The following is a 19,268-nucleotide window of genomic DNA, read 5'->3' on the forward strand; positions in this document are numbered from 1 at the left end:
TCTCTCTCCTCCACCCCTATTGGCAACATGTCTCCCTCCTCTGTTCTGATCTTGCATCTCTCTGTTCTTCCTCAGGGGTTCTCCCCCTCTGTCTCTTCTGCCTGCACCTCCCATAGTCCAACATCTGCCCCCCTCTCTTCTGCCTCCCCTTTGTTTCAGGTTTCTCCCTCTCTCTATCTTCCTTCTGCTAAAATTTTGAGTCCTCCCACCTTTGGTCCAGGTCTTTGTCTCTCTCATTATCTTTGTCTTCCCCCTCCCCAGGTCCTGGTATCTCTCTCTCCTCGGTTCAGAGTGTTTCCACTCTCTAACCCCTCTAGTAGTCCAGGATCTGCCTTATCTGCCTTGTCTTCCCCCTCCCTTTTGGTTCAAGTCTGCTTTCCCACCCCTCCTCAAGGTCCTTTTGTCTTCCCCCCCCCGATCCAGCGTCTCTAAGGCAATCCCCCCTCCCACTGGGGTCCTTGCGACAGGCACAATTTTACCCCGACTTGAGCCTTACCTCCGCTGCTTCCTTGCACACAGTGACTGTCACGTCAGTTCTCACCTCCATTCTTCCCTCTGGGCCTACCACAGTTGAAAGTTATTTATGGCAGCCTGCAGAGCAAACGTAGCAGGCTGCCGTCGGTTTCTGTAGCACATTCCCTCTGCTGCGGTTCCGCACCTCCTCTGACGTCGGGGGCGGGACCGCGGCAGAGAGAATGTGCTACAGAGGATGATGGCAGCCTGCTACGTTCGCTCTGCAGGCTGCCGTAACTACAGTACAGTACTTTAAAGGTGAGAAAGTGACTGGGAGAAGGCTAGGGAGAACACTGGCTCTGTGATCTACCCCTATTGTAGACACTTTAGGTTTGGTCACCGTTATTAGCTTTATTTTATTACCTATATAATGATTTGGATTATTACCTAGATATAAATATGTTCTTTATATGATGCCAGTAAGAAGCATGAATGTACTCCACTCACATATGAATGGTAACTGCAAGGCAATGTTCAATGTTTATTGGTTATATATTTTGTCTGTTTTGTAAAATTCAATAAAAAAGATTGAATTAAAAAAAAGAAAAAAGAAAAGTTAAGAATGCTCTTTTCAGGAAAGCAGTTTTATGCCCATTATACAAACTTTTTAATTAATGGCCTGTTGAGATTTGATTTTGAAAGTATATCAAAGCCTACCCCCACTAAACAGTTAAGTGTCAACTCCACCCAGATTCTATTTGTGAACTGCCCCAGCACTAACTAGACAGTGCCATGACGGTCAAAGGCAATACTCAATAGCAATTAGAGCAGAAAATATATTTAAACAATACATAATGAAGTATGGCATGGAAGGCTACTTACAGTTTCAGCAAAATATAAAATAAAACATCCTAACTGACAATGTAGGTTGTAAATAGATGTGGAGCAAAAAGACAGATAAAATAGATAAGCAGGAGTTAAACAGAAAATAAGCAATCAATATTCAGCCTCTAGCAAAATTAGACCCCAATATTCAATGTCTGGGAACTGGTATTAAATATCCGGGTTCAACCAGCCAAGAAATTCTGGCTAGGATTTACACATCTTGGCCAATTCAGTTGGGACCTGCATAAGAGCATCTGTGATTTCTCCCCCACCCTTTCTGGTACCCCTAATCTAATATGATCTACTTCTCTTCTGACACCCCCTCCCCCCAAGTCAGACCCATAACAGGAGGGAAACTCTAACTATAACCCCCAACCACTTTTAGCAGCCATAGAGGGGCATTTTTAAAACAGTCTAAGTCCGATTTGAATGTATGGAGCTAGAAGTCCAAAGTCGGGAGTAAAAACATGCCTATTTTCAAAAGGAAAACCACCATACGTCTTCAAATAATTTTTTTTTTTAATCCTCTATCTGGTTGTCCAGGCCATTGGGATGCCCAAACCGCCAAGACGTCTATCTTTACGCCACATTTTCAACCAAAATTTCATCCAAGTCCCAAATACCCAGAACAACATCATTTGGATGCGGGAGGAGCCAGTCCTGTAATGGACTGGGCACCCTGACATGGCAACAGAGAAGTGGGGCACTGCTGTGAACTTCACATAAAGGGTGCCAGATAGACATCTCACCAGAACTCCCTTATAGGTTATAGTGAGTCCTCCAAAACCCACTATACCCAGCTGTCTACAACCCGAATAACCCTTATGCCTGCAGGTGACACCTATATGGCAGTAGAGTAGGGTCTGGGGAGGGTGGATTGGTGGGCTCATATTTTCCACCATGAATACTATAAAACAAATTTATGCATTAGAAGCAGAACACTTCTGAACAGCTTATTCTTATAAACACTTCAGAACACAGCTGAAGACTATTTTCCAAGATTCTGATTAATTAATTCATTTGTACTAAGCTTATCGTTAATAGTCTTTTGTAAACCGCATTGAACTTGTGGTTTGGCGGTTAACAAGCACAATGTAATGTAAAATCAAATCCTGATCGATGTAATAATATGAATATGGCGTAGTTAGGAAGTGTATATACTTATTGATAGTATTAAAGAAAAGGGACAAAATCTAAATCTTGATTGAGGCCCGCTGGGTATACAGTGTTAACCTCAAAGATGGCCCTTTGCTCAGACTGTAGTTGCAATTGGTTTATATTACCTCCTCTCCAGTGAGGCTTAAATGTTTTAAATATTAAAAAAATTTAAATCACTGATATGTTCCATATCCATCCAATGGGCAACCAGTGGTGCCAATGTTACTTGTCTTAGGATACAGCTTCTGTGTTCAATAATTCTAGTTTTAATTTTTCTTTTAGTTTTACCGATGTATTAGGTCACAGGGGCATTTAATTAAACTAAACTAAACTAAACCTTAGGTTTGTATACCGCACTAGCTCCACAAGCGTAGAGCTCGGCATGGTTTACAGGGTTAGGTTGAAAAGGAGCTACAATGAAGGGTTATAGGAAAGAAGCTAGGAAGATAAAGAGGGACAGGGTACCAAAGAGCGGGAGGTGTTAGATTTTTGAAAAGAGCCAATTTTTCAGGTGTTTGCGGGGATGTGAGGTTGTTCCAGAGTTCTGTGGTTCTAAAGGGGAGGGATGTTCCTAGTTTTCCTACGCGGAATATACCTTTTGCAGAGAGGAATGATAGTTTCAGTTTTTGGGAGGATCTAGTGGAATTAGGGTTAGAGGAGTTCCAGAAGAGTGGGATAACGGGAGGGAGGATGCCATGTAGGATCTTGAAAGCTAAACAGGCACATTTAAAGAGGACTCTGGAGTGAACTGGGAGCCAGTGAAGTTTGGACAGGAGTGGGGAGACGTGGTCGAACTTGCCTTTAGCGAAAATAAGCTTGGCCGCGGCATTCTGGATTAGCTGAAGTCTATGTAGTTTTTTTTTAGTTAGGCTTAAATAGATGGAGTTGCAATAATCCAGTCTAGAGAGGATGGTGGATTGAACAAGGACGACGAAGTGAGAATGATGAAAGTACGATCTCACTTTCCTCAGCATATGAAGACTAAAGAAGCATTTTTTTTACCAAGAAGTTGAGGTGGTCATTGAAGGAGAGAGAGGAGTCTATGATGATGCAAAGGACTTTGCTTGAAAACTCAAGCTGAAGAGTGGAGCCGGAAGATAATGGGATGGAGATGGGTAAATAACCTAATATTGGGCCGAGCCAAAGTAGTTTTGTTTTGGATTCGTTCAATTTCATTTGTACAGAATGTGCCCAGGATTGAAGGTTCATTATACATGCGGATATGTTCTCAGCGAGGTTAGTGAGGTTCGAGTCGGTCTCAAGGAGGATGAGGATATTGTCAGCATAGGTGTAGAGAGTTTCCAGAGGGGATAGATGAAGGAGTTTCAAAGAGGACATGTAAATATTGAAAAGGATAGGAGAGAGAGGTGAGCCTTGCGGGACTCCACATATCGGCTTCCAGGGAGGGGATGAGGTACCGTTTATGTTAACGGTGTAGGAGCGTAAGCGTAGGAATTTCGAGAACCAGTCTAGGACTGTGGAACTTATGCCTATTTCAGAGAGTTGGAAGATTAGGGATATCATGATGGACGACGTCGAAAGCTGCGGAGAGGTCGAATTGTAGAAGTACAGCGAATCTGTTGTGAGAATGAAGTTGTTGTACCTTAAGAGATTAGTGAGACTAATAGGGATTCAGTGCTGAAGTTCTGTCTGAAGCCGAATTGGTGGGGTAGGAGAATAGAGAATCTTTCTAGGTAGGATGAGAGTTGAGTGGATATGATGGATTCTAACATCTTGGTTAGGAGAGGGATATTTGCTATTGGATGGTAATTGGAGGGAATAGAGGGGTCAAGGTCGGTCTTTTTCAGTAGAGGGGTTAATGCAATATGTCCCATTTCGGAGGAGAAAAGGCCCGATGTTAGAGCATCGTTTATAAGTTTATAATTTAATTTAATTTAATTTAATGGTGTATAAGACATTCTCTATATTACAATTGCTATCAAAATTGAACAGGGAAGGAATATAAACTCAATTTTGATAGCAACTGTAATACGGAGAATATCTTTATACATCATTAAATGCCCCTTGCATTTTTTAAAGCTTTGTTGGTCACACACGTAATATATGCATACGTTTTGTTTCAAGACTTCTTGCACTTCAAAAATAGGTGTATTTTATATTTCCTCCAACATCATGCTCCATCTTACATATATCACCAGTCATTTAAGCACAATTATATATGATGGCACCAGTCACTTTAACAGATTTGTGTCACTCAGACCTAATTTTATTTTAATCTTATACACTTGATATTAGACCTCCACATATATCACATTATATATATTTATCACATATTTCTATTTATAGGACCCCTAAGGAAGACAGTAGTCCCTTATAATCAGGGTAAGACTGATGAGCCTGCTCTGAAAACAGAGGAGCCAAAAGTAATATCCTGCTTGGTTGTCACATTGATCCTGTAAATCCTGGTGAAAATATGCAAAGAGGACCAAGTGGCAGCCCTGCAAATCTCCATGGATCCATCTAGAAATGGTAGATTTCAAAGCCGGCCTGCCCATTTGAACAGAACCCACCAGTACGAACAGATAGTCAGAGACACAAAACTTGTAAAGGAAGGAAGTTGAACCTCTTGGTTAATGTGGAAGCTAGAGACTATTTTCGGAAGAAAGGAGGGAACAGTGTGCAGAAACACGCTGGAATCTGTGATCTGAAGAAAGGAGTCCCGGCAAAATAGAGTCTGAAGCTCCAAAACCCTGTGGGCTGAAGTAATGGCTACCAGGAAGACAGCCTTGACAGTGAGATCCATTAAGGATGACTGCACTAAGGAATCATAAAGTGGACAAGCCAGAGACTGGAGAACCAGATTGAGATTCTAAGTCAGACAAGGTAACCATATTGGGGGCCTGAGCCTCAGTGTGAACCTCAAGAATCGAACGACGTCTGGAGGTGCGGCCAAGAAGCCTCTCAGAAGCTTGGGGCCCAGGCAGGAGAGACCAGCAATCTGGACCCAAAGAAAAACCACAGCCAGTCCCTTCACCAGTCCATCCTGACGGAACTCCAATATCAGAGGTATTAAAGGCATAGATAAATCAACGTTTTTCTGGATGCACCACGCTAGATAACATCTCCAAGCTTTCACATAAGTTGCTACAGTTGACTTCTTTTGCTACGGAGAAGCATGGCAATCATGGCTAAAGAATAACCCCTGCAGACTAAGGCAGCAAACTCAATAGCCAGGGCATAAGACCAAAACGGTCAGGCTCCTGAAGCGCAATCGGGCCCTATGTGAGAAGGCGAGGATGATAAGGAAGTCTGAGACCCTAATCCATCTGCAGGTGAACCAGGTCAGCATATCATAAATACGGAGGTCAGTCGGGCGCTACAAGAATCACCCGACACTTGTGTACCGCGATCTGTCATAATAGAAGACGGATCATGGGTCACGGAGGAAAGCGTAAAGAAGCCCTTCCAGTGGCCAAGGCTGACCAGCGCATCCAAACTTTTGCAGCGGCTTTGTGACGGTGACTGAAAAATCAATCTGCCTTCTTGTTGATCAATGATGCTACAGGATCAAATGTGGGACGACTCCAGCGCTCCACTATGCAGTCGAACACCCTCTGGGACAGAAACCACTCCCTGGGGTCCAGAGTCTGATGACTGAGATAATCCGCCTGCACATGGCATCCAAGTGGCAGATGAAATTTAATGTGGACAAATTCAAGATGCACATTGGGAAGAATAACCTAAATCACAGTTACTGGATGCTAGGGTCCACCTTGAAGGTTAGCGCCCAAACAAAGAACTGGGCATAATTGTAGACAATACAATGAAATGTTCCGCCCAATGTGTGATGGCGGCCAAAAAAACAAACAAGATGCTAGGAATTATTAAAAAAGGGATGGTTAACAAGGCTAAGAATATTATAATGCCTCTTTATCGCTCCATGGTGTGACCTTACCTGGAGTATTGCGTTAATTCTGGTCTCCTTATCTCAAGAAAGATATAGCAGCACTACAAAAGATTCAAAGAAGAGCGACCAAGATGATAAAGGGGATGAAACTCATCTCATATGAGGAAAGACTAAAAATGTTAGGGCTCTTCAGCTTTGAAAAGAGACAGCTGAGGGGAGATATGAATGAAGTCTACAAAATCCTGAGTAGAGTAGAATGTGTACAAGTGGATCAATTTTTCTCTCCATCAAAAATTACAAAGGCTAGGGGACACTCTGAAGTTATAGGGAAATACTTTCAAAACGATTATGAGGAAATATTTTTTCGCTCAAAGAATATTTAATCTATAGAATACACTGCCAAAGGTTATGGTAAGAAAAGTTTGGACAATTTCCTGGAGAAAAAGTCCATAGTCTGTTATTGAGAAAGACGGGGGGGGGGGACGACGACACACCACCACCATCACCACCACCACCACCACTACTGCTTGCTCTGGACACCACTACTGCTTGCTCTGGATCGGTAGCATGGAATGTTGCTACTCTAGGTTTTTGCCATGTACTAGTGACCTGGATTGGCCACCATAAAGACAGGCTATTGGGCCCTGATCAACCAGTTATCTAGATATAGGTGAACCAGGATTCCTTGGGTCTGCAGATGAGCCGCCACCACCACCATCACCTTGGTGAAGGTTCTGGGCGCCGTCGCCATCCCAAAGGGCAGCACCACAAACTGGTAATGCTTCTGCAGAATGTGGAATCTCAAGTACTTCCTGTGCTCTGGAAAGATGGGAACTTGGAGATAGGCCTCCATCAGGTCCAGCGAAGCTAAGAATTCCCCCGGAGTCACAGAGGCAATCCAAACACAACATTTCCATCTGGAAACGAGAAACTCTCAGGGCTGCATTGACCGCTTTCAGGTACAGGATCGATCTCTAATCTTCAGAGCCTCTCTTTGGCACGATAAAGTATATCAAGTATCTGCTGGAGCCCAAGTCATGCTCCTGAATGGGCTCTATGGCCGCAATGTACAGCAATCTTTGGACGGTGGCCTCCACCTGGGCCGCCTTTTCTGGCCTCCCTGCAGGAGAATCCAGAAAAAATTCTGCCAGGGAATGATAAAACTCAAGCTTGTAGCCATCTTGAAGAACCTCCAGAACCCAACGGTCTGAGGTAATGGTTTTCCACTCTGCCAGAAAAGCTGAGAGCCGCCCCCGAACTGTGGAGGACCAGCCAGAGGTCTGGCATCAGAACTATTTCTTAGAGGCCACAGTCGGATAGCTCCCCATCGATGGCTGGTGCTGGGAACCACCAAACCTCAGTTGACTGATTGAGAAGAACGCTGCCCTGAGGAGTCCCCATAGTACTGACAGGAATGTCTGAAGGGGCAAAAGCTAGGGTACCCAATCCCCTAGGGGTTCAGAGCCTGTTATCTGGCAAAGACTTAGGTTTTCAGTCCTCCATACTAGCCATAAGGTTGTCCAAACCTTTGCCAAACAGCAACTGCCCTCTGAAAGGCAATCTGCTCAGGGTCACCTTAGAAAACAAATCACCGGACCATTGATGGATCCACAACATCCTACGCACCGAAATAGAATAGGCCGACAGCTTGCCAAACACTTTGAACATGTCATATATGGTATCTGCCAAGTAATCTACCCCTGAAATCAAAAAGGTGAGATCCTAGATCACAATAGTGTCAGGATCATGGCAGAGCTTTGAATGACAAAGCTCTGACCACAAAGGAAGAAGCTGTCACCGCAGAATCAAATAAGAGCTTGAGGACAGTCAACTCTGCCATCCTGAATGTCCTTCACCATTATCCTGTAAGGATGCGCCCCACTATATGTAATCTTTTGGCGTTTAGAAGTGTGTATGTTTTTGTCTAGTCTATGGTGGGTGTGCACCAGAGGTTCAGCACCCTCAGAGAGATTTAGCAGGAAGTGAAAATAATGACAATGATAGCCAACAGTGGTTGCATAAAGAATATATTGTGTAGAAATAGGCTTAATAATACAGATATACAATGCTTAAAAGAAAGATACATCAAACATTTGCTTGGTTACTAATGTACAGAAAGATATTCTATTATGTAGCTGCTTCTATGCTCTTGTGAACGAGAGAGAAAAGACAGGTTTTTCCTTGTGTCTCTGAATAGGTGAGAGGCTGTGTGGGAAGAGGGACAGAGAGGGAAATAAGCCAGAATCCAGAGCAAGAAAGAAAGAGGAAAGATTTGTGTGTGTAGGAAACTAACGATTGAAAGAGAGAGGTGGTAAAAGCAGGCAATAGATTTTATTTGAGTGCTGCTTGTGTGTCTGCAGGGGTGGGGTATATGAGGTGTGAAAAAGCTGGAGAAAAGAGAGAGAGAAGACAGGGGCGAGGCCTGTCCCACATAAATTTGAGTTTCTGGTAGTTTTCAGTATTTCTCTGTGACAATGGCTCTTGATTGACCATAACTATCTGTCTTTTAAGAATAGGCAACTGGGGCTATTCTTTATCTTAAGCACTGGACCTTAGCACATCTATTGAAACTTAGCCTTCTATCAGGGTTCTTGGTCAATCTTAAGCACTGTTAATTTAGAAATAATTTACTGATATTGCTGACATTGGTTAGGCCAACAGAAAATGCTGATAGCTAGCAATGTAAGACTAACATACTCCACCATCGCAGGGGAGAGAAATGCATTTAGTAACCTATGCTACCGAGAAATCGTATTTTGGGGAAGCAAAGCACTGGTTAAAGACATCTGCCATCAGGTAAAGCCTGGACATGACTCTGGCACATTTCAAAGGACCCTCAGGTACCTCCCAAATGTCCATGAGCATCTTGACTATGGCCGAATGATCAGGGAAGGTGGAAGACTGCAGTTTCTTGTTACTCATAAGTGAGCATGCTGCAGAAGCAGACTGATCAACTCTTGGAAGGTCCCAAAAATCAAATCAATCAGGTTTAAAAGGTGAGGGTTTAAAAAATTTCCTCACCGTGGGATCCTCACCCAGATCCAGGAACCCTCCCAGATCCTGATCCTGGAGATCGGCGAGTTTTGCAACATCCTCTGTGGCAGTAGTGCCAGCCTGCATAATTAAAGGCATTGTCAGTGCGTCCAGATTGTCCGCGGGATCCTCTGGCACTACAGCCTGGGACAACTTGGGGAGACTGGGCTTGACAACTATGGCCTGGGAAGGGGGACCCCCATAACTCGAATGGACACTGAGGAGATGCAGAAGGTGCCTTTTTTCTTCTCCAAATAAACTTGATATATCAGGTTAATAAATTCTGGGAAAATCCCCATCATTCAGGGTGGGAGCCAGCTACTGTGGATCCCTCTTTGAACTTTGGAGGACCTGTGAGCATTGGATGACTAATTGTGGCTGTGTTTTGCTGGTGCCACAAGGGCACTATCTGTTGGGCCCCCTTTTATCTTTTTGGGGTACCCCCGGCCAGAAAGAGCAGCAGAACCCCCTTCAGAGGTTGAGGAAACTTGGGCCGATACAGCATGTCCCAGTGCCAGTGCTCGAAGATCCTCCCTCATTGGGTTGGGCTGGGCTGGGTGGTGCGAGAGAGATCCTCCTTCTTCCTGTGCCGGGCTGGACTAGGCTTTGAGCATGCGCAAATGCTCAAAGCCTAGTCCAGCCCGGCACAGGAAGAAGGAGGATCTCTCTCGCACCGCCCTGCCCAGCCCAGCCCAGCGAGACCAGAAGGCTTTGAGCATGCGCAAATGCTCAAAGCCTAGTCCAGCCCGGCACAGGAAGAAGGAGGATCTCTCTCGCACCGCCCAGCCCAACCCAACGAGGGAGGATCTTCGGGCACTGGCATTGGCACATGCTGTGCATTGGTGCTGATGCCGGTGCCAGTGCCCAATCGGGTAAGAGTTGTCTTTGTGGTGCTGGGGGGGATGTAGGATCGCGGAGGAGGGGGGTGATGCGAGCGGGGGGGGATGCCGGTTCGCAGGGGGAATGCCGGATCAGATTATCTCGGATCAGAGGGGGAGGGGGGTGACGTGAGCAGGGGGGGAGGATGCCGGTTCGGAGTAGGCGGGAGGAGGTTTTAGCATGCGCGGTATACGTGTGCGCGCGCTATATTAAAATTTTATTACCTAAATTTCTGTTACCCGCGCACTATACCCGTGTGCGCGTTTTACACGGGTGCGCGGTATATGAGTGAAAATACGAGAAGAAAAGACTAGCTCCTACTGTCTGGCTTGTAGGAATGCAACTGCATTCCTGGGGGTACTCCTGAGGTTAGAGTGGAGGGACTGAAAAGACTATGTAAATGAGGCTTCTTACAAGCTGTCTGGTGACCATAGTTGCATAATCCACTGGTACAGGAATAGAACGAGATTGTACAAGAACTACTTTTCATTATTTCTGTAGCTCTACCAGATGTACCCAGTGCTTTACAGATGCACATATGGAGCAGGGACACTCCCTTATAACTTACTATCAAGTCAAGACACACAGAAAACACAAATAAGAGGCATCAGAAAATTACAAAGTACACTCTAGAAGGGAATAGATTCTACTTACAAATATCGGCCTTGGTTCATAGTGTTCTTCAAAGAGTTGCTGAATAGCAAAGAGAGCCGCCTATTTAAAAAAAAAAATATTAAGAACAAAAATTATTTTACAGGCATGAATGTGGATGAAGAACAAGTGGCAGTAACAACAATTTAATACGAGAGGTCAAGTTATCCCTTTCATTTTAAACAGGGGCACTATCTGTTAGCAAAACGCATTGACAAGCTAGTAAAACTACCACCAAACCAGAATATGCCCATAAAAATAATTTCATGTCAGTAAAAGGTTCTATGACTCAGAGCCTATCCCCAAAGCCTTGAGCTCACACCACCTCCTCACATATCATTCCTTCATATTATAGGGTCTATTTACTAAGCCACAGTAAAACAGTGCACTGGTATACTATTTTACAGGAAGATTTATGTGGGATTCACTAACCCATGGTATGTCCCTTATTAGACAGCCTGACTGCTAAGTAATTACACAAGATTACCACTAGGGGTAATGAAGAAGGAACAACCATGGATTGTTCCTGTTCCCCACGAGACCCCAGTGATAACTAGAACATGCAAGAGGGTTACGGGAGATGGAGAGTTTGGAAAACAGCTTACGAGTTGTAAGCAAGGAATCAGGAATTGAATATTCTGACCTCCTTGAACTTTCATTTTAAGAACAGATGGGAGGATCAGGTACTTTGGGTTTTGGCCAGGTACTAGTGATCTGGATTGGCCACCATGAGAAAGGGCTACTGGGCTTGATGGACCACTGGTCTGACCCAGTAAGACTATTCTTATGTCCTAATGGATTAGAGCAGGGGTAGGGAACTCTGGTCCTCAAGAGCTGTAATCCAGTCAGGTTTTCAGGATTTCCCCAATGAATATGCATTGAAAGCAGTGCATGCAAATAGATCTCATGCATATTTATTGGGGAAATCTTGAAAACCTGATCCAGTCAGGTTTTCAGGATTTCCCCAATGAATATGCATTGAAAGCAGTGCATGCAAATAGATCTCATGCATATTTATTGGGGAAATCTTGAAAACCTGACTGGATTACAGCTCTCGAGGACCGGAGTTCCCTACCCCTGGATTAGAGAATGACACGGGGACAAATTTTTCCCCATCCCCGCAGGAACTCATTTTCCTGTCCTGTGCCTGCAAGTTTTTTTCCTGTCTGTGCTTCATCACTACAAGCTCTGTCTTCATCTGCACAAGCCTCAAACACTTTTAAAATCATTCTTTCTGAGAGGAGAGAAAGGGGATAATAGGACATTCTCTTTCAGAGAGAAGAGTAGCAGACATATCTCTGGGTAAGTATACATTATTTTGCTCTGAGCTTTGATAGGTTTTGGGAGAAAAACTCACTTGTAGGTTCCCTTCTATAGATAGTTTGGATCTTAAAAGAGCAAAACTTTACTTAGCTAGTCTCCATAACAGCCTTTTATACTTCTACTACGGTATTTTGTAAGCTTGAACCTTCTGCTATAGATAGTTTCTGGTAAGCAGAGCAGGGTCTAGCTGCGTCTCCATTCCATTCCACCCTCCCTTCTCCCACCCACCTTAGCTCATTTCTTTACTTAGTGTCTTAATTTATTGACAATTATTCTACTTAGGACAACAGCAGAACTCTTTATATTTCATTACCTGCAAAGAATCAAACACTAAATAAACATACAATATAACCCTAAGAGTACCGTATTTTTCGCTACATAAGATGCATTTTTTCCCCCCAAAAAAGTGGATGGAAATAAGGGTGCGTCTTACCCCCTACCCCCGTACCTTCCAAACTGTATGGAACGTTTTCGGTGGGGCATATGCGCAGTAGCAGCATGCTGGCCTCCCTCATGGGCCAAGGGTAACAGTGAGAGCACAGCTCGAGCTGCCGTGTCAGTATGCATGCACTCTGGCTGGGGGAAGCACTCAGTCGGTGGCACCAGTCAGTCGCAGTTAGTGCTGCATGCCGAGAGGGTCAGGCTGTGAGGTACCTGTGGGGAGTTAGCGAGGGGAGGGGCATCTGCCGCTGAGAAGGGCTGCTGTGAGGAGCTCAGCGCCGGGAAGAAGCAGTATGCCGCTCGCATATCTGGCTGATCCCTGGCCCAACATGTCGCTGGTCCAGCACGACCCAGAGAATGGACAGAGTGAATGGTACTCAAACCTCTTCCTGAACCCAGCGCAGAGAGGTGTCGACCAAGGGCACTATGGTTTCCTGGATGATCTCCCATGTTTGGTGTAAGTAAGGCCTACAATAGCAGCACAAGGGTATCCATTGTTCCCTGACCATATTTTCAGCCCTTTTACCTTACTTTTTAGAGTTCTAAGGTGGTTCTCACTTAGGTGGGCACTTCTAGGACTTTGCTGAGTTTTACTTCCAGGTTGGAGATTTTTTTAAAAGCCTGTTGCAGCCTACCACTAGACCACTAGAAGGGGTGACAGGGTACAGGGCAGGGCAAGGAGCTGGGTTCAGAGCCTTGCAGGGCAAGGAGGGAAGGGGCTGTGTGCAGAGCCTGCTAGGGAAGGGGGGATTGATGCAGAGCCTAGCAGGAAGGGGGGGCAGGATGCAAAGCATGGCAGGGGGTGAGGGGGGCTGGGTGCAGAGCCTGATATATATTAGCACACAATTTAGTTAAAAATGTTTTTTTTCTTGTTTTCCTCTGCCAAATCTAGGGTGCGTCTTATGGTCAGGTGCATCTTATGGAGAGAAATATACGGTATCTAAGAAACAAACACTAAATAAAGCATATAATATAATCCTAAGGATCTCCATACTAGTCTAATATATTCCTAGTAGCGCAATAAGGTTTAATTTGTAGCATAATATAAAATATTTTGCTGAAATTAAATGATAAAGTTATTGCCTAAACCAAAAATGATTTCTAACTTGGATTCTGAAAAGAATCCTTGTAGCCATTTGCCTTCAGACAGTGTTAAATACATAACAAAGACATGGCCAGGTATAGCTCAGACTAATCAACACAGCAAGGCTGAGTGTGCCAGTATCCTCCCCCCCAGTCTGCAGGAACTTAAGCCATTCAGAAAAGAAAATTCAATCAGATTACAATCATCTACCTAGAAACAGAGGGAATTGAAAGACTGCTCTATGATTGGATGCAATGCCAGAGACATAACCCCTGCCTAAGAAATGGACCATTGCTCCGGGACTCTTGCATCACAAGTCCAGTTTTCAATCCACCCACATCTATAAATCCAGACCCATGCTCCGCCTTCTTCCTTTTTTCCCTCGGATCACAGCACTGGATCAAGCTGCAACATCTCTCCTATAGACCATGTGCTTAGTTCTCCAACCAGGCCATGCGGTGAAGGACTTTTCTACCAGCATTTGTGAGTAAATTAATAATTCTGCTTTACCAAAATCTTAGAAACATAGAGTATGACGCGGGAAAAGGGCCATCGGCCCAACAAGTCTGCCCATTCAAAGAACCCTCCCTCAACAAGAACCCTTCTTCTAAGCATTTCCCCAGAGCAAACCCACATGTTTATCCCATCGTCCCTTGAAGTTGAACACGTTACTGGCTTCAACTACCTGACGTGGAAGACCATTCCATCGATCAACCACCCTTTCGGTGAAGAAGTATTTCCTGATGTCACCATGAAATCTCCCACCCTTTAGTTTGAGCGGATGCCCTCTTGTTGCCGTGAGACCCGTAAGGAAAAAGATATCTTCCTCCACTTCAATAAGGCCCGTAAGATATTTGAATGTTTCTATCATGTCACCCCTCTCTCTGCGTTCTTCAAGAGAATATAATCGCAGCCTGCTTAGACGTTCTTCATATGGGAAATCCTTAAGTCCTGTGGCCATCTTAGTGGCCATTCGCTGAACTGAATCCATTCTCTTTACATCCTTTTGATAATGTGGCCTCCAAAACTGAACACAGTACTCCAGATGAGGTCTCACCATGGATCTGTATAACGGCATTATAACCTCAGGCTTTCGGCTGATAAAACTTCTTCGGATGCAACTCAGCATTTGTCTAGCCTTGGCTGAAGCTTTCTCCACCTGATTGGCAGTTTTCATATCTTCACTAATGATTACACCCAGGTCCCGTTCTGTGACAGTTCTTGTTAAGTTTTCACCATTCAGGGTGTATGTTCTGCAGGGGTTACCGCTACCAAGGTGCATAACCTTTCACTTTTTGGCATTAAAACTCAGTTGCCAAGTATTGGACCATTGTTCCAGTAAAAGTAGGTCCTGCCTCATAGTGTTGGGCATGGTTGCGCTGTCGGGCTTGGTTGCGCTGCCTGCAACGTTGCATAGCTTAGCATCATCGGCAAATAATGTAATTTTACCTTGAAGTCTCTGAGGCAGATCCCTTACAAAGCTATTAAATAGTATTGGATCCAAGACCGAGCCCTGCGGCACTCCACTGGTCACTTCCGACGTTTCTGAGGGCGTACCATTTACCACCACCCTTTGAAGTCTACCACTAAGCCAGTCTTTAACCCATGCAGTCAATGTTTCTCCTAGTCCCATCGTATTCATCTTGTTTAATAACCTACGGTGTGGGACACTATCAAAAGCCTTACTGAAGTCTAAATACACGATATCCAGGGACTCTCCCCCATCCAGTTGTTTCGTTACCCAGTGAAAGAAGCTTATCAGATTGGATTGACAAGACCTTTCCTTCATAAATCCATGCTGGTGGGGATCCCTCAGCTGTTCGTCATCCAGAATCGTATCCAATCTGTTTTTAATCAACGTTTCCATAAATTTACACACTATTGATGTGAGACTCACCGGTCTGTAATTTTCAGCCTCTGACCTGCATCCCTTTTTGTGGAGCGGAATGACGTTAGCAGTTTTCCAGTTCAAGGGAACTTTTCCCTTGCTTAGAGAAAGATTGAAAAGCGCAGCTAACAGCTCCACCAGGACATCTCTCAATTCCCAAAGTACTCTGGGGTGTAGATTATCAGGTCCCATGGCTTTGTTCACTTTTAGCTTCGATGGCTCATGGTAGACGTTGCTCACGGTAAATTCAAAATCCCGGAACGGGTCCTCAGAGCACCCCCTTGTCTGTAGCTGTGGTCCGGATCCCGGCGCCTCATAGGTAAAGACTGAGCAGAAGTAGCTATTGAGTAGTTCGGCTTTATCTGAGTCTGAGTCTACAAAGTTACCATCAGGTTTCCTTAGGCACACAATCCCATCTGTGTTCTTTCTTCTGTCGCTAACATACTTGAAAAAGGATTTATCCCCTTTTATAACCTGCCTAGCTATATTTTCTTCCATCCGGAGTTTGGCATCCCTGACTGCTGTTTTAACAGTTCTAGATTTTATCAGATAGGTTTCTTTAGCTTCCGTTCTTTGTGATTGTTTGTAGGATACAAATGCTTTTTTCTTTTGCTTTACTAGTTCTGAGATCTCCGCGGAGAACCACTGGGGTCTACTATTTCTCCATTGTTTACTCACGGTTTTTATGTAGAGATTGGTTGCTTCTTGCAGGGTAGATTTCAGAGTTGACCACAGTACCTCCACATCCACACTGTCCGTCGTGCCCTGGTTTTGCAGTGCCTCATAGACAAAATCTCCCATGCTCTAGAAGTCAGCTCCCTTAAAATTAAGGACCTTTGTCGATGTATTACATTACATTACATTACAGATTTCTATTCCGCCATTACCTTTCGGTTCAAAGCGGATTACAAAAAGAGTTATGGAAGAAGGGTTACAACGTTAGATCAGAGAAGGTTTCCAAGAGAGGGAAAAGTAGGATCTGGGGTTAGGGAAGGGATGGTAAGAGGGGGGTTAAGCTTTAACATGGTATTAAGCTTTATTAAGGGATTTCTTGAAGAGTATAGTTTTTATTTCCTTTCTGAACATCTTGTAGTCTGGGGTTGTTGTCAATAGGTTGGAGACTTGGTTGTCTATCTTCGCTGCCTGAGTGGCCAGTAGTCCGTTGTATAGTTTTTTCCGTTTTACTTCTTTGATTGGGGAGTAAGTGAATGGGGGGGGGTGTTTTTCTATGCCTGGTAGAGGTGGTTTGGATGAGGCGGTCGTTTAGGTAGGTTGGGCTGCCTCCATTTATAGTTTTAAATAGTATACAGTAGAATTTAAATTGTATTCTTTCCTGGATTGGAAGCCAATGAGAATTGATGAATGCCTCAGTAATGTGATCATGTTTTTTCAATGAATAGACGAGTCTCAGAGTTGTATTCTGAATTGTCTGTAGTTGTTTAATCATTATTGCAGGGCAGGGGAGGTAGAGGATGTTGCAATAGTCTAGGATACTTAGGATTAGAGATTGTACTAGGAGCTGAAATTGTGTTTTTTTGAAGAATTTTCGGACTTGTCTAAGGTTTCTCATAACTGCGAAAGATTTCTGTATTGTTTTGTTAATTTGTGGTTGCAAGGTGCAGCCTTTGTCAATAGTCATACCTAGAAGTTTTAGGGTGGTTTGCAAAGGGTAGTTGATAGAGTTGATTTCTAAGTTGGTTATGGTTGGGATTTTGTTATTTTCTAGGAGGATGAATTTAGTTTTGTCTGGGTTGAGTTTCAGTTTGTGGTCTTCCATCCAAGTCGTAACTGTAGCTAGAGTTCTGTGTAGTGTATCTGACATTAAGAGCATTGGTTGGTCGAAAGGAATGAGGATGGTGATGTCATCAGTATAGCTATAAGAGGATAGATCTTCTTTGTTCAGGTAAACACCAAGAGAGGCCGTACATAAGAACATAAGAAGTTGCCTCCGCTGAGTCAGACCAGAGGTCCATCATGCCCAGCGGTCCGCTCCGGCGGCGGCCCATCAGGCCTAATTGCCTGAACAGTGTCCCTGACTAATTTTGTAACTGCCTCTAATCCTCTAATCCTATCCCTATTACCTACCTCTACTCCTATCTGTACCCCTCAATCCCTTTGTCCTCCAGGTACCTGTCCAGACCCTCTTTGAAGCCCTGTAGCGTGCTCCTGCTTATCACATCCTCCGGTAGCGCGTTCTATGTATCCACCACCCTCTGAGTGAAAAAGAACTTCCTGGCGTTTGTTCTAAACCTTTCCCCTTTCAATTTCTCCGAGTGCCCCCTTGTACTTGTGTTTCCCCGTAATTTGAAAAATCTGTCCCTGTCTACTCTTTCTATGCCCTTCATGATCTTGAAGGTTTCTATCATGTCTCCTCTAAGTCTCTGCTTTTCCAGGGAGAAAAGCCCCAGCTTCTTCAGTCTGTCAGTATATGAGAGGTTTTCCATACTCTTTATTAGCTTAGTTGCTCTTCTCTGGACTCTCTCAAGTACCGCCATGTCCTTCTTGAGGTACGGCGACCAGTACTGGACACAGTACTCCAGGTGCGGGCGCACCATTGCACGATACAGTGGCAGGATGACTTCCTTCGTCCTGGTCGTGATACCCTTCTTAATGATGCCCAACATTCTGTTTGCCTTCCTTGAGGCTGTGGCGCACTGCGCCGACGCCTTCAATGATGTGTCTATCATCACTCCCAGGTTTCTTTCAAGGTTACTCACCCCTAGCGGTGATCCCCCCATTTTGTAAGTGAACATCGGGTTCTTTTTCCCTACATGCATGACCTTGCATTTCCCTATGTTGAAGCTCATTTGCCACTTTTTGGCCCACTCTTCCAGCGCTGTCAGATCTTTTTGGAGATTTTTGCAGTCCTCCTTGCTTTCAACCCTGCTGTATAATTTGGTGTCATCCGCAAATTTAATAACCTCACATTTTGTTCCTGCTTCCAGGTCGTTAATAAATATATTGAACAGGAGCGGTCCCAGCACCGACCCCTGCGGAACTCCGCTCGTGACTCATTGCCAGTCTGAGTAATGGCCCTTTATTCCAACCCTCTGTTTCCTGTCCGCCAGCCAGTTTTTGATCCATCGGTGGACCTCCCCTTGCACCCCGTGGTTCCATAGCTTCCTTAGCAGTCTTTCATGTGGTACCTTGTCGAAGGCTTTTTGGAAGTCAAGGTAAATGATGTCTATAGATTCCCCTTTATCCACCTGGCCGTATATAGGTTGAAGAGAGTATTGATCTAGTGACTCCTTTCCTGAGGTGAAACCACATCATGTTGTGGTCACTGGAGGCCAAAGTATCTCCTACCGAAACTTCTATGACACTGTCTCCATTGGTGAGTAACAGGTCCAGAATCGCCTGATCCCTGGTGGGTTCCAATACCATCTGTTTGAGGCATACTCCCCGTAAGGAGGCTAGTAGCCTCTTGCTGCCACTGGTCGTAGCAGAAAGTTTGTTCCAGTCTACATCAGGCATATTGAAGATCCCCCAATAGCACTGTGTCTCCATGCAGAGTGATGGTCTCGATGTCTTCGATTAATTCTTTGTCTCTGTTATCCTGTTGTCTTGGAGGTCTTTATACAACACCAAGATACAGGCATTTGTTA

General features: G+C 44.5%; 1 protein-coding gene across 4 annotated transcripts in view; it reads right to left on the reverse strand.

Annotated features, from left to right (window-relative positions):
• Window positions 1-19,268, reverse strand: part of MTR (5-methyltetrahydrofolate-homocysteine methyltransferase) — an 819,135-nt gene that overhangs the window by 627,505 nt on the left and 172,362 nt on the right. For all 4 annotated transcript variants that reach the window (XM_033935789.1, XM_033935788.1, XM_033935790.1 and 1 more), the window contains exon 7: window positions 10,931-10,990. In XM_033935789.1, the coding sequence (XP_033791680.1) occupies window positions 10,931-10,990 (60 nt within the window). The remainder of the gene's footprint in view (window positions 1-10,930; window positions 10,991-19,268) is intronic.

This window comes from Geotrypetes seraphini, chromosome 3 (assembly GCF_902459505.1).
Source record: "Geotrypetes seraphini chromosome 3, aGeoSer1.1, whole genome shotgun sequence".
In the NCBI taxonomy this organism is placed as follows: Eukaryota; Metazoa; Chordata; class Amphibia; order Gymnophiona; family Dermophiidae; genus Geotrypetes; species Geotrypetes seraphini.